Source organism: Cajanus cajan, chromosome 3 (genome assembly GCF_000230855.2).
Source record: "Cajanus cajan strain Asha chromosome 3, NIPB_CcT2T_4, whole genome shotgun sequence".
Lineage (NCBI taxonomy): Eukaryota > Viridiplantae > Streptophyta > Magnoliopsida > Fabales > Fabaceae > Cajanus > Cajanus cajan.
This window is the reverse complement of record NC_138519.1, coordinates 69,425,130-69,440,747: the sequence shown is the minus strand read 5'-3', so window position 1 is coordinate 69,440,747 and position 15,618 is coordinate 69,425,130. Positions and strand designations below refer to the sequence as shown.

General features: G+C 32.9%; 1 protein-coding gene across 1 annotated transcript in view; it reads right to left on the bottom strand.

The window, feature by feature from the left end:
- Positions 1-15,618, bottom strand: part of LOC109797630 (vacuolar protein sorting-associated protein, putative (DUF1162)) — a 51,701-nt gene that overhangs the window by 25,352 nt on the left and 10,731 nt on the right. The window contains exons 11-20 of the mRNA XM_020357769.3: positions 15,367-15,516; positions 12,765-12,828; positions 9,042-9,143; positions 8,683-8,874; positions 7,292-7,419; positions 6,595-6,745; positions 5,905-5,991; positions 5,687-5,788; positions 2,015-2,073; positions 1,816-1,918 (exon numbers count right to left, since the gene is read on the bottom strand). Coding sequence (XP_020213358.1) covers positions 1,816-1,918; positions 2,015-2,073; positions 5,687-5,788; positions 5,905-5,991; positions 6,595-6,745; positions 7,292-7,419; positions 8,683-8,874; positions 9,042-9,143; positions 12,765-12,828; positions 15,367-15,516 — 1,138 coding nt within the window. The remainder of the gene's footprint in view (positions 1-1,815; positions 1,919-2,014; positions 2,074-5,686; positions 5,789-5,904; positions 5,992-6,594; positions 6,746-7,291; positions 7,420-8,682; positions 8,875-9,041; positions 9,144-12,764; positions 12,829-15,366; positions 15,517-15,618) is intronic.

Genomic DNA, 15,618 nt, shown 5'->3' with positions numbered 1-15,618 from the left:
TGGTATCAGAGACCTGGACTCAACAACTAATCAAATCCTTTCATAAGACACCTAATGACTTATCCTGCTCACTATTTTTTCTCTCCTGTCTGTTGCAGTTAATTGTCTGCTTGACATTCCATATTTATTCTCTGCAAACTATCCCTTTGGCACCCATCCATCAGTCGCAATTGTTGATACTCTGCAAATCTTTTTTAAATAGGTGCTCTCAACATACTTGATTCCTTCATTAACTACTAGCAGTCCATCAAACAGATTATCCTCTACTTACAATTCTGATTCTTTGCCCCTAATACTGATCAAATGAAGATTTTTGCAATCTTATTATTTCCTTGCGATGATTGCTAACGATATCAAGGAAACCCTTTATCCTTCAAAACTAAGATGTAACAGAAATAATAAGTACAAAAGGAATTAGAGATATTCAAGTAATATCAGTGAAAGCATATTATTCTGAAAAAATACACTTTTAAACACATAAACAATAAAATACAATAAATCACTCCTTTATGACAAACTGTTGAACCATACCGAGAAAAGTGCCTTAAAGTTGAAGAACATACCCAAAACCACAAAAGGTTGTACTTGTTCCAAAGGCATTAACTGTTTCACAATAGGGATGTAAAATAGATGGTTGGATAAACTTTGAGTTAAGTTATTGGAGTATACCTTTACTCCTTATTCTTCTTTTATGTTTCTACTTAAATTTTTACTCCTTATTCTCTTTTTATGTTTCTACTTAATTTCTTTGTATTTGTAACTCGCTTATCTTTCTTGTACAGCAGTAGCATAGGTTTATATTTTCTATTACTGTCCATAACTAACTTTCTCAGTTAGTTAGAACTGTACAGCTTCTGTTAGAAGCTACACTGACTGCTTCTCTTAGAAGCTGGTATTCCTATAATACCTCATTGTACTACAGATTCAATAGCTTGAATAATATACAGAAATACATATCACTATTTGTTCTCTCTGTCAGTCTCTCTCTCTCTCAAACTTCTCAAACTTCAACAAAAGTTAAAGTGGCCAGGTCAAAAATAAACCACTAGTCCATTTATTATTCAAAAAAGTATTAAAAAAATCAAATCTACCCATGACTCCTTTATAATAATAATAATTAAAAAAAAATCCTAATCAATTTGTTAATTTTTCATGGTTGGATATCAAATTGATCCATATAAAAAATAATAATTTTTTTCTTACATGTCAACAAAAATTGCCTCACAAAAACTTATCTCCTTATGATAACTGTTTTCAAAAGAATCTGCAAAGAAACTTGCTCCTATGACCAGCTTTGATCCAATATCCTGATATTGACCCATTGGTTTAACGAATATGATGGATGGTTTATAAGTTATTGTTGAGTTTAATGTATTTTATAGTGTTAATTATTACTTTCTTTTTTACATCTTTTCACCGATGTTGGTGGCTGTATCAAGGATCAGACTGCTATCCCTTCTTTTCTGCCTTCTCTTGTACTTTCCAGATACACACATATATATATATAAAAAGCTTGGAGCTAAGTGTATGATATACACTTCAGCTTTTTCTCTCAAATATCTTCAGGTTCTTCAACTGTCATCTAGTGGTAATTGTCGATCCAATCCATTAAGTTTTTATTTTTATGATTTGGGCAGATTGGTTGAATCTATGTGGGTTGGATGGTTAGTGAATAAACAGATGCAACTACCACTCCTATTCATAGTGCAAGAAAAGATGGAGCAACTCTATTTCAAAGTTGAATTAAGTTGTCATTTGAGGTCATCAAACCATAATGGACACAAAATATCTGGTTTGGAAATATAGAGGAGTTACCAAGTTGCTATACTCTGATGCTGTATTTGTCCAAGGAAAACTAACAGAAACATCAACAATAGTAACATCCCACACAACTTTTTTATGGTTTACAGAAATATATCTGCAGATTGGAAGAAACCCAGAAGTTACTATTATTGTTTGAAAGATGATATGACATTAAATAGATGTTATGAGTATTTGCAAAAGCACAGCTTACTCTGCTTTGGATAAGAGCCGAATATTGTCATTTTCAATTCCATTCAGTGACAACAGCACCTGCAGTTAGACAGAAACTTAACACCAGAATACAAATAAAAGAATATATATCCTCCAGCAGGAACTAGAAATAGATAGAGAAAACATAAGTATTTATTTTATAGCTTATAGCTCTCCATGTTGATCTCACTATCAAATTGAGCCCAATGTTGTCATTTAGACCATGTAGCTGAACCCACCTAGCGAGATAAAGTTTGATTGCCATTAATGCAGATTAAAAAAAAATGCAAATTTAGCCTCATGTTGGAAAGTCGCCATAGTTGCAGTCATCCCTAGTCAGCTTTAATTTTGACCTCTTTGGAGCACCTTCGTTGTGTAAGGTGTGAAAGGGTCGCCTAAGGATAAGGTCTAAGTGCTTATAAAGTTTGAGCAATCCTCCCCTAAGATAGCATAAAGTCTATCCTAGAACCATTGTTGGATCACTTGTATTGCCACACTCCATGCCTTTAGCCCTGGGCATAAGGTCTAAGTGCTTATAAAGTTAGAGCAATCCTCATCTAAGATAGCAATAAAGTCTATCCTAGAACCATTGTTGGATCACTTGTATTGCCACACCCCATGCCTTTAGCCTTGGGCATAAGGATTGCGTTGGAAAGCCACCTTTATTGCAACCTATCAAAGTTGGTTGTCAATGTCTTAGAAAAGGCTACTTACAAAGGGGCTGACCAGAAAGTTTGAGGAAAGTGTCATAGTGTCAACTGCAGGTAGAAGTAGCAAATGAATCCATTTATCCATCATCCATCAGATCCACCCACAAGGAAATCCATCCGTTACAATAAAAATAAATAATGGATTGAATTCAATCCATCCATTTAATTTTATGAATGGTTAGTGATTCATCCACTAATTTTGCAAAATCTATTGGATTACAATATGGGATGTTTACTGAATTAATATTTTAAAAGACTATTTTGACATTAAAAAAAATAAAAATCTTGTGAATTTCAAAGGACTTTATAAGAATGTAATGACTTATAAAGTAAAGAGAGAAACAATTTTTTTTCAAAAATAAAATTATTTAATTTTTAACACATTACTTTTATGGATGAATTGGATATCCTTCCATGAAAATATTGTTAATAGATGGATTAGAGGAATTTTTACTTTAAATGGAATAGATTTTTATGTGAATTTTTAATGGATCTAATTGGATTAATAGATTATTTTTATTCAATCCACTATGATCCGCCTAAAAAATCATCCAATTCATCCATTTGCCACCCCTAGCTATGGGGACAAATATTGTTAAGATCACAATCTTTACCATTAGATCACAAAATCTTACATTTTGTGAGCGGTCTTCAATGCTAACATCTTATTGGGACCATGACTACATAGGATCTCAGTGGGGTCACAATCTTCCATGCTCAATCGTGGGATTGAAGATCCACTGCGAAGAAAAAAAAGGATCAGTTTTTCATGACCAGGCTGCGTCCAATTTGCATTAAGAGCCTTAAATTTATCATGCATAGCCTTTCTTCTCTTCTTCGAGCTTTAATTATTTTCCCTCCCCCCAGTTGCGACCTGGTCAAACTTCCACCATCGACTAAATCAAGACACCATGATACCGCTGGGCTTTGAGTCGTGACACCATTAGGCTTTTGTTTGCACATCACATTTTATTATTAACTAGTATTTCAGCATGTGCAATATACAGGATAAATATTTATTATATATAACTACAATTTAAAATAAGTTACGTATATAAATAAATAATATGCTTGAATATATAAATTATATTTAAAATTTGAATAAATAGATACTTTTAAATATAAATTATATTTTAAATTTATGATAAATAATTTATATTGTTGCACAAGATTATTATTATTTATTGATAATTTATTATAAAATATTAAAATTTAATTAATAAATAATTATGATAAATAAAAAATGAATTTGATAAGTTAAAAAAATCCCTAAAAACTCTTTCGTCAAAAAAAGTCCCTAAAATCGTTCTCACACAAGATAGTTGTTTGTGTTTTATACAAGGGTTATTTTTATTTTAATGGTGAAAGGCATTAATTAAATAATAGTAACCTATAAATTATAAATAAAAAAATAATACCATAATGATATAAATTGCATTTTAATGTCCTGACATCATTCTTCTATTGAAAAGCATTATCCAATTTGGGAAGTTTTTAATTTTAATGTCAATTTAAAATAAAACTGTAATTTATATACTTTTTATATTGAAAAAAACCGACACTAGCTTTTTTCAATACTCAGCCCTTTTTCTAAGAATTGTCATCCCGTCCTAAAGCTTAAAATTGAAGCCTTCCTCCATTAATCTTCATTATGAAAATGTTCAAGATAAATTACCTTTTGTTAATAAATTTTAAGATGTGATATTATGGTTTTTAGGCTACTGGTATCAAATTAAGTTTGTTTAATGCTTTTTATTTAGCAGTTACATTTTTATTTATGTTGTTTTTATACATGTATGTATATAAATATAATTTTGTATTTTAGGTAAAAATCTTCCGATCCCTGGGTAATGAATTTTCTTCCCCCTATTGATCCCAAGTAAAATGTCAATTTTAATAACCTTGGTTGGGACATCAGCTCTAAGGGGATAGAGATCCCACATCAACCAGAGATAAGACATAATGCTTATAAAGCTTGGGCAACCCACACTGTAGAAGTTAGTTTTTGAGGGTTGAGTTAGGTTCTAAACCCAAATTATAAGACCTCGCTAGACTAGTTCATATGTTCTTATCTTGTGACTGAATCTGTAGTAGTTTGTAACAGAATCTGTTAGCTTGTAAGAGAATCTGCTACTATGAGTCATAACAACTGTCACTAACCATTGTGGCCAACTCTGTATTTGTGATAAGAGCAAAACAAATATTTTCTGAATTCGCTGAGTGTCTTTACCACTCAACAGATTAATCTATTTATAATAATAATGATTACAACAAATTCAGTATATTTTTCAAAGCTTAGTACATTTTACTTATATATTCTACAGCTTGAGAAGAGTGTTGAAAATAGAAGAAATTAATTTTCTAGTTGATGTACATAGATAGTGTTATTCATGCACTAAGGGAGTAGCAACATTATGAATTGTCTTTTAAACATCAGGCTGTAAGTATTTCATAGCGTATATAAAATACCCAGACTGCTTAGTGTTGCTTGCTCAAGTAATTCTGACTGATTCTAATCTAAAATTCTCTAAACTTTTCTCAGAAAGAGCAAAACACAGAAGCCAGTTGCCACTTTATTCAGAAAAATGTTCAGCAAGGACTTGTATACAATCAACATCACAAATAGCTCACATTTTCAAAAGGCACTTAATTGGAGGAGGAATGATTCTTTTTTAACAAGTACACATTTAACACTCATAATACAACTTGAGAGAGTGAATTATGCATGTGATTAAAGTGCCAGCACAGTCTGCATTGCTAACATTTACTAAATAAAAATATTGAGACCTGCACCTAGATACAGTTTACCCCAAACATCTTCCTATCTTACAAAAGAAAAGAACATAAAACAATCCCACATTGAAAATTTTAAAATATTGACTGCCGAACTTGAGGAATACTAAAAACAGGGAACGGGACAAACAAAATAATAAAAACAGGACATCGATAAAAATAGAGCATACCCTTTCATTGTGAAATTTAAAGGATGTAATCACGTCATAAAACTCCAACAGATTCGATATAATGTTAGCATCAACTGTCACTTCAAGTTGTTGAAGCATTCCCTGTCAACACAAATGGAAAAGAAAAAAGTAATATAACAAGACATTTATACTTTGAACATGCATGCAAATGCTTGCCCCTCACTACACACATCATCAAATCAGTGCTGTAGAGATACCTTCACTGACATGTCCATATCTCCATGAGATGAAAAATTCACTTGGAGGCTGCAAGAGTTGTCCAATATACTGTTTCCAACAGCAGGCTGCAAATCAAAGAATATCGTCATCAGTGATCATAGAATTGAAATTGAAATAATAAAAATATAATAACTATCTGCTTGAAGTTTCTAGCATTCTGTTCTATCCTCTTTATAACACAAGTTAAAAAATTAAGGTATCTTGATTCTATCTTACAAAGTGGCAGATGAAATGCAGTAAATTTTAGGTATCCAGGGGAAGTACACTTAGCAGCGAAACAAGGTGGATTAAATGGAAAAATGTTTCAAATGTAAGTTGTGATGGCAACGTTCCTATCAAAATGAAAGGAAAATTAAGCATAATTCTGGCACTGGCAGTGAATATTGGGCAGTAAAATGCTAACAGCCAATAATAACTGTTGCAGAAATGAGAATGATACGGAGGTTGAGGGGATATAAAAGACATTATAAAATTAGGAACCGGAACCACTCTATTCAAGAGGAAGTTGGCATACCACCTATTAAGGAAAAGAAGGCAAAAAAATCCCCAAATTCATTTGTTAAATATTTTCATGCAGGTTATATCAAAAAAAATAAAAATAAAAAAAAAATATATATATATATATACACACATATATATTCAAAATAGGAGAAATGTAAGAATGATACCCCTCCAATATGAACAACGACTTCCCCATTGCTTAGATCAACCATTTTTCCAGATTTGAATTCGGATATTACAATTCCACGTTCTTTGTAGATCTTAGAATCAACAATACCACCTTCAATAATTATTTCTGCAATTCCTTTACCATGCCTCCTTAGAAAAAAGGAGAAAGATTGAAAACAACAATAATTAGTTGACAAATAAACAGTGCTAGTACATGGCTACATGCTTTATTTCATATTACACAATACAATCATCACAAAGAGACGGAATTCATCAAATGAAAAATTGAGTAGAATCCTCAAAAATTGAGAATATGACACTATGTCCTCCTTTTTCTTATTAAGAAGAACAAACTATAAACTGATGATAAAAATCAAAACCACGATAAACTGAGAAAGTAAGAGAAAATGGACGGGTAAAAACATAAAACAAAACAGATTTAACTATTTTGAACCTCTAACATGTTCTTTAAAATACGGTAAGTGATCTCACTCAGATTCCTGACTGAGTTCTAACTGAATTCTAACAATTCTAATTGCTAGGCCAACAGAGGGGCAAACTACATTACATTAACCAGCATAGACAGTATAACACATCCTGAACTGACCATTACTCTACCATGAATGATGTCAAAACATAGAAACAATTCCTTTAGCATAGACAAAAATTGTGTGAACAAAGAACAGAGCACAATACTTGCTACACAGAGTTGCAGATATCTGATGAATCACAAACTTCATTGAAAATATGCATAATTCATGCTTTACAGTAACATCAAAGCTGGATGAAACTAGAGGATGAAATTCAGTTGCTTCAGATATATCCTGCAAAAAAAAAAAAAAAAAAAAAAAACAACCGTTCACTGACAAGAGTCATACTATGATAAAAATAATGTTTATTTGGTTCAGATTTTGGTAGTGTCAAACAAAAATCTAGATGCAGTATGTTAAGTTGATGTTCATGATTCATTTGCAATTGAAAATATCCTGAGTTAACAGAATAGCAAAGAAAAACAATTTTCTCTGCTGCAAACAGCTGTAGTCTCTCAGTTTTTGAATTAAGATCAATTATTTGAAATATTTATTTTAATCAGGTAGTTGTCACCTATACGTATTCAATACAGAAATGCAACAATTCTTGAGAAACATACAATACAATACGTTTAAGATATGAACTTGAAAATTTAAGAATATACTTCTTAAACATTCATGAATATGAAACATAGTGAATATATAATTTTATGCTTCTGCAGATAAGCCAAAAAAAAAATTATAACTTTTAACAGTGACTAAATTTTATTAAAATCTTTTAATGAAATTATAAAACCATTGATTTGCCTTTTGTGAGGCTAATTCTTGTAAATTGCAAGTAGATAAGTATAGTCACTAGTCAATAATAATTTTTTTAAAAGAATTGCTATATATTTTTATTACTATTTGTATTATATGATTAAAAATGTATAATCACTAATTAATTATAATTTTCTTAATACTCTTATATATTTTTATTACTATTATTGTATAATACATAATAAAAATATATAATCCAGAAATCACTATTCAATTATAAATTTTTTATAAGTACTCTTAATATATATATATATATATATATATATAACAAAAATACAAAATAGATAGTAGAATGAAAAATGATGCATATTAAAATAAGAGATTACAATAAATATGATAGGAACCCAATACCTGGGGATCCTTAGGCTCCTTAAACCCCTATTGGTTTATTCCCATAGGCCCAAAACCAATTAGGGCCCTTAACATCTTTTTCACATTAAAGGGGCCAGACCAATCTGTATACCCACCCCTACAATGGACCTGGTAGCCCATTTTGCCAATCTATTATCAAGAATACCTCCTTAGCTTTGGGTATTTTTTTCTTATTTTTCAACAGTTATAGATCTGTAATATAAATTACTTGATATGCATCTCAAAACATCATAATAATGGTCATCCACCACCTGCCATCCCGCTATAGCAGTTTTGCAGTCAGCCACTCCATGTAACTAAATGATATTGATAACTTCAGGCCAACCCTCAAGATAATGTGATAGTTTAATAAGCACGCGTACTTACCTTAACATCATATGACACAACTCCAGAAAATTGACTCGAATCATCAGTTCCACCAGCACCAAGCATACCACGAGAAAGCCAATTCAACCATCCCCGAGATTTTACTGATTGTTCATCATAGACAGACTTCTCTGTAGGAATATCGGTGTGAATCTTGCTATTGTTAGGAGTAGAACACCTTGAAAGAAATTCCTGTAAAAACACAAAAAAGACAAGATTTGAACACAAAACAAACAAATCACAAATATCAAAATGGGTTGCTTCAATGTAAGAGTTGACCAAAATATGCCAGTAAAATAATGAAAATAAAACCAAACAAGCAAACTGAGTTTTCATTGAATAACATATATCATACTCACCCGCATCTCATATTCTGCAGCAGATCGATAATTCAATATATCATCTAGATCTGATTCTTTCTCCATTTGCTCCAAATCTTGAAGAATGTCATCGTCAACTAGCTAATAAACACAAATCTAATCATCAACAGGACAGTACAAAATTAACATTCAAAACCATGTGTTGAAAAAAGAGAAAATGAGAAACATATAATGAAATCAGTTTGGCTAAATTACATGGCAAAGCTGAATTATATAGACAAAAATTATAAGACACACATCAAACATGTCCTGATTACAACAATACATGATTCCATTAGCATTTGCAATTGAATCTGTCACATTTATTAAGCTTGTTTATGTGTAACTTATTCAAGGACCTCTCAAATATTTAATGAAAACATCTCCCAAGAAGTCATTTAAGTAAACAAAACAAGTGATATGTCTCCAGATAAAATCACCAAAATTAAATCATAATCTATCTTAATGTCTTTGGTTTTCTAAAGAAACACTGTGTTTGAGGAAAAATGTAGTGCAACTTGATTATCACAAATGAGTCCTTCCAAAATTTGAGTTCTTGAATTAATTGTTTGAGCAAAATGAGTCAACAAGTAGATGATGCTAACAAATGCAGTGCAAAGATTGATGGGAAACAATGCAAAATGAGGTATCCAATTATCAAGGACAAAACTAAGTATCAATCTCAAAGCAACACAGAGAGGCCACCCCTAAAATTGCTATAGCAAGATAACAAATAGTGGGATGGCCATTATTGCGAAGGCTAGAAAACAAGAGGTCAGATTTTTAAAATATAATCAAGAAAAGAGTTGATAAGAATAATTGAGAAGAAAAACAGAAGAAAGGTTAAAAACTCAGAGAAAAGTGGGAACTTAAAAAGGAGAAGGTAAGTCACTGAGTTTTTGAAAAAAAGATATATATGCTAAAGCATCAAAATGTGGGGAAGAGATCCTAACTAGGTTAGCACCTCACCCCACAACAATCATATGCAACATATCAAAAAGACTATAACACTAAAAAGAAATGAAAAAAAAAAAAACAACTACAAAAGTATCCACAATTCTCACTACGAGAACTTGAAGTGTAGAAGACCACACCTCTCCCTAGAGTAAGACAATACAATACAAGGAGGAATGGCAAACCACCAAAACGAACCAGAATGCCCAAGACCAAACCTAGCTCAGCTATCAACACAACCATTAACCTCCTTATAAACATGAGAGAATCTAAACCTCATATGTTTAATTAACTCAAGCATATTCAGCCATTGTACATGAAGGCGCCAAGGCACTAAAGGGGATCATGGAATGCCTTGATGACAAGCAGAGAATTTGACTCTAACCAAAGAGACATCCAGCCTCGATCAAGGGCAAGCTGAACTGCACAAATGACTGCCAAGACTTCCACATCCAAAGCTAACCTAACTACCCGTGACTCCACAAAGCAGCCTAGCAAGTTAGCATAGCTATCTCTAAATGTAACCCCACAAGAAGCTGAAGAGTAGTGTACAGAAAAAGCTCCATCTGAAGAGAAGGTAAGTCACTGAATGTTTATGTTAAAAAGGGGGAGGTATTTGGTACTCAGAAAGTTTTTAATTTCCCCAGAATTTGAAGTTGGGGTAGTTTCCCATGTTTAGTCTATTATTTAAAAAATAACATTCCTAGAAAACATTGTTTTCCAAGAATATTTTTTATATAGGCTTCCCACAAAATTGTTCTTGTTGGGGAGTTGGGAATCTAACATTCCCAAGTTAAAAAGACAGTTTTATTGCAATAAACATGTTACTTTTATTTGACAATTTAATTGATGCAATAAAAAAAAATTGATTCCTAAGTAACATATAAATATGCCTGAAAACATTTATGACCAATGAAATAGATTTTAATCATTCCTATAAATCATAATTCCCGAGATTTATGATTTCCAAGAATCATAATTCCCAAGCATGAAAAAAATTTCCCTTCTACCGAATGCTTCTCAAATGAGAAGACAAAAGACTTAATAGGGGTGATTTGGTACAAGGCTTAAATGTTCATGAACATTCACGTACAACAAGGGGAACTTGAAGCGGGAAACAAAAGACTTAATAGGTACAATTTGGTAAATGGCTTAAATGGGAAAACAGAAAAGACAACAACAAGAATTAATAGGAAGGGGAAATGAAAAAGTTTCAAAGAAAACAGTTTTCTTAAAATTAAAAAAAACAAAAAAACAAAAAAACAAAACAAAACAAAATAGTAAAACAGGCATGAATTCGATCCACTTATGCATCAACGAGATTTAAGCCCAGAAGTTGAAATCGCAACCACTTATTGTGTGCATCCACCACAATTTTGCAGACAGGCCTCACCCACCACAACAACAAACCCACCCCACACCAATGATTTGCATTGTGCGTCTCCCAGATCCACAAATGCTAACCACCAATCGCCACTAAATCGGGGCGATTGACTACCTAGGGACAGAGACCAGCATTTCATTACTAAGGTAGCAAGTAATAAGAATGTAATTGCCCCAAAAACAGAAAAGGGATGAAGATTGTCTATGTAGCTTCAACAAGGTGTCAAAATGTGTGTTTAGCAAAACATTTTGTTGAGGGGTATGAGCACAAGAGGTTTGGAGAAGAATATCACAAGACCCCATATATGTTTCAAATGGTTAAGTACTTGGGGCATTACACTATGCAGAGTACAAATGGAGAAACTCAATAATTGTTTATTTCATTGTAAATTGTAGAAAAATAAAGAAAAACTCGTACCAATTTTCTATTAAAAATAACAAGTAGAATGTGAATAATCATCAACGAAAGTGACAACTTATACCTAGAGTCCAAAATGGATGAAATAAGACTAGGACCACAAATATCAAAACTAACTTAAGCAAAGAAGACTTTGCTTAACCACATACATGATTGGGAGATGGGCTAAGAGTATGTTTCCCATGTTGGCACATTTCACAAAACTAACTATATAATATAGATGGGTTTAGCAAAATATCTTTAGTTCAACAAGGTTAGAGATTGGGCATGGATGCCAATAGGGGGAATCCTCCGCAAAGCAAACATGAGGGAGAGCTAGTAGATGTCATTACTTGCATCCAGCACTACACTCATTCATCCAAAACTCCAATCAAAGTAGAGAAATCACTGAGCATTGGGTCCACCAGGTAGTCACAAAACAAGTTACCATGTGTCAAGCTCTAATATCATCTAAATGGAAAAGATAATAGAAGACATGACGAAATCAATGTGTCAAAACTACACTGGGAGGCTGAATTATTTAGATGAGAAAAAAATTGCATGTCACAGTAATCCAGAATATCATAATGTATTTTTTGGGTTATCCTATATAGTGAATTAGACACTTTGCGTACTCAATCCACATACAAACACTAAATGTATTTCTTGCAAATGCATCTCTACAATTATAAGGCTTAAATATGTTTTGGGTATTGAAAATATGACAAATTTTTGTTTTAGTCCTTATGAAAAAATTATTTGATTTTAGTCCCTTCATTTAATAAACTTGACATGATTTTAGTCCCCCACAAGGGACTAAAAAAATTTTACTAAATCTTTAGGGACTAAAAATGAAAAAAAAAAAAATCCTTTATAGCAACTAAAACCAAAACACATTTCTAAGGACTAAAATCATATTTAAGTTATATTATAAACATAGAGATCAAAATGTGTATGTTTTCAAAGAAAGAAGAAGGAAAAGAAACCACCTGCTCTTGTTGAAGAAAATCCAACTTAGTCTTGTACAAGTTCATATATTTCCGTCGGAAACTTCTGCATCCAGGAAACTTAAAGAATTACTAGACAAGGTAGATGAATGTCAAGGAGAGACTGCATAACAACACAAATCAGAAGGAAATCAGGCATACACTCTTTTTCTTTCTTTTGGTGGCCTTTAAGAAAAAAAAAAGGAAGATAAAAAAATTTAAAAGATAGAAGTAGAATACACAAAAAGTACAATATACAAATCTGATAGGCAGGTTAGAGTCTGATGTTGTCTAGAGCTATAGATAGGGGTTTTATGAAGGGTCTAACAATTAGAACTGAGGAAGACACAGTTTCACTTGCAATTCGCAGATGATACAATACTGGTTTATTTCAGGGTATTAGTAATTCTCATATGCAAAATGATTGGACAGCTGTTTTACAGTGATTGCTTTCTTTTTACTGGTCCGAGGATTCCTTATCCTCCATCTTTTTGTCCTCTTTTCTATTTCAATTTCTAAACGATTTTTATCTAAACAAATACATAAAATTTATCACAGAAGACAGGTGCAATTTCATTTTTATGGATAGAAGAATAAATTCCATGCAGCATAAAAAAGTCAAGACAAAAAAATGAGAACCAAGGTGCAGAAATCAGTCCTGTTTATCTGAGCATCAGAAAGGCCAACTCCCAAGTCCTATTATCAGAACCCCAAAGAGAAGCCACAAACATATTCCTATTCCATAACAAAACTGAGGGGAAACAGACTCCCTCAATTTAGTCCCCGTGGATTTTTATCACAAAACTAATCTCTCAACTAAAACATCATCCTTATAGAGAACTAAAGTAGTGACACAAAGGACGAATTTGGTAGATGCTTTGTATGCTTGAGACCATTTGGAAACCCTCAATTTAGTCACCCATGGGAAGATTAATGTGGAACTGGTGATATGCTAATCTGAAATAGACTAATTTGGAAACCATAAATTTTGAAGAACTGATGTAGCTTATGTACCCTAAGTCATTTCGGTACGGCTGTACCTTAAATGAGGCTTTATCTCCGGTAACTGGTAAGGTAAGGATCTCTCTTCCTCATATTGTCCTTAGGACCAGGAGACCAGCACCTATGGTTACTAAGCTATTAACTTCCTAAAGTCTGGCTAAAATTTTGAGTTTGACTACCTCCCAGCAGCTAATGACTCAACTGGATTTTGTTTTATCTCAAGCAACTAGGTACACTCGACTATTTTTTGGGTATCAAAGTTTGCCACGAAGCTAATGGCCTGCTCCAGACACAAACCAAATACATCAAGGATATGTTGTCTAAAACAAACATGTCTGAAGTAAAACCTATTTCTTCTCCTATGGTTTCTGACAACAAGTTATCTAAATATGGTGCTCATCTTCTGCCTGATTCTTCTTTTTACAGATCAGCATTTGGTGCTCTCTGATATGCCACCCTAACTAGACACGAAATAAGCTACTCTGTAAATAAGGTCTTCATGAACCCTCAAGAAATTCACTGGTTTGTGGGCAAAAGGATACTTTGGTACCTCAAAGGTACACTACATTGTGGTCTTATTTTATCCTCAGTGGTTCCTCACAACCCTCTGCGTATTCGAGCCTTTTGTGATGCTGACTGCACAGCAGATCCAAATGACAGAATATCTAGTTACAGTGCTACAACTTACATGGGCCCTAATTTGGCTTCACAGTGATCTAGGAAACAAACAGTTGTGGCTAGATCCATTACTGAGGCTGAATATTGCAGCCTTGCCACTACAAATATTTTGTGGAGTCAGACTTTACTCAGGGAATTAGTTGTGCTTCATCACACTCCTTCAGTCCATTGTGACAATCTCAGTGCTGTCAACCTAACTCAGAACCCTATTCTTTATGCAAGGACTAAGCATGTGGAACTTGATCTATTTTTTGTCAAAGAAAAGTCCTGGCCAAGCAACTTGTTCAAAACATCCCATGCTTAGATCAGCGAGCTAATCTTCTCACAGAACCCCTTTCTCCCACTATGTTTCTGTTTTTGAGAGACAAACCATTAGCCTTTCACCCACCTTGAGCTTGCATACGGGGAAGAATACTCCTCTCCAGGGCTATCTCCCCTGTACCTTGTTAATTTTCTGTTTCATGCATTTATGTTTCAGTTAGAGTCAGTAATAACTGTCATTTTCAGGCAGTTATAACTGTCCTCCCACTTTGGTTAAGTTTATATACACTGTATATGTATATATACACACACAGATATATACATGCACACATATATATCCATATATTGGTGAATTCTTATACAGTATATATGTGTACAGTGAGCAGAAGATCTTCAGTTGTAGAACTTTACCTTTTCAATACAGATTTACATTTTAGTTTTCTCTGTATATTACTTCAATAAAACGTGAAGAAATTCTTCTAAACCACAACTCTACCAAAAGAAGCCATCAAGCCAAACATAAATATTACACTATGAAAAAATCCATTTTCCAATACATTGAACACCAATCCGACTCTCATGGATCATCAGCATCCACTGTGACACAACATGAAATCAAAAAAAAAAGCCTTTATTGAGTTAAATTATCTTTACATGAACTTACAATCGATCCGCAAGGTATCTCCATGATGTTTTCTTCAACTTCCTCCGAACATCAGAAAGGACTGAATCCTGTGCATAGTGCCACCAAAACAATTGCCAACCTTGACATTTTCTTGGTAAAAGACAATGCCAGGGACGAAAGCGACCATACCTATATGATATAGTGATAAAAATATTTCAAAAATCTAAATTGATAAGTGAGGATAATAGCTATCATTTGAAGAGCAAGAATTAAGTGAAACACAACATACAA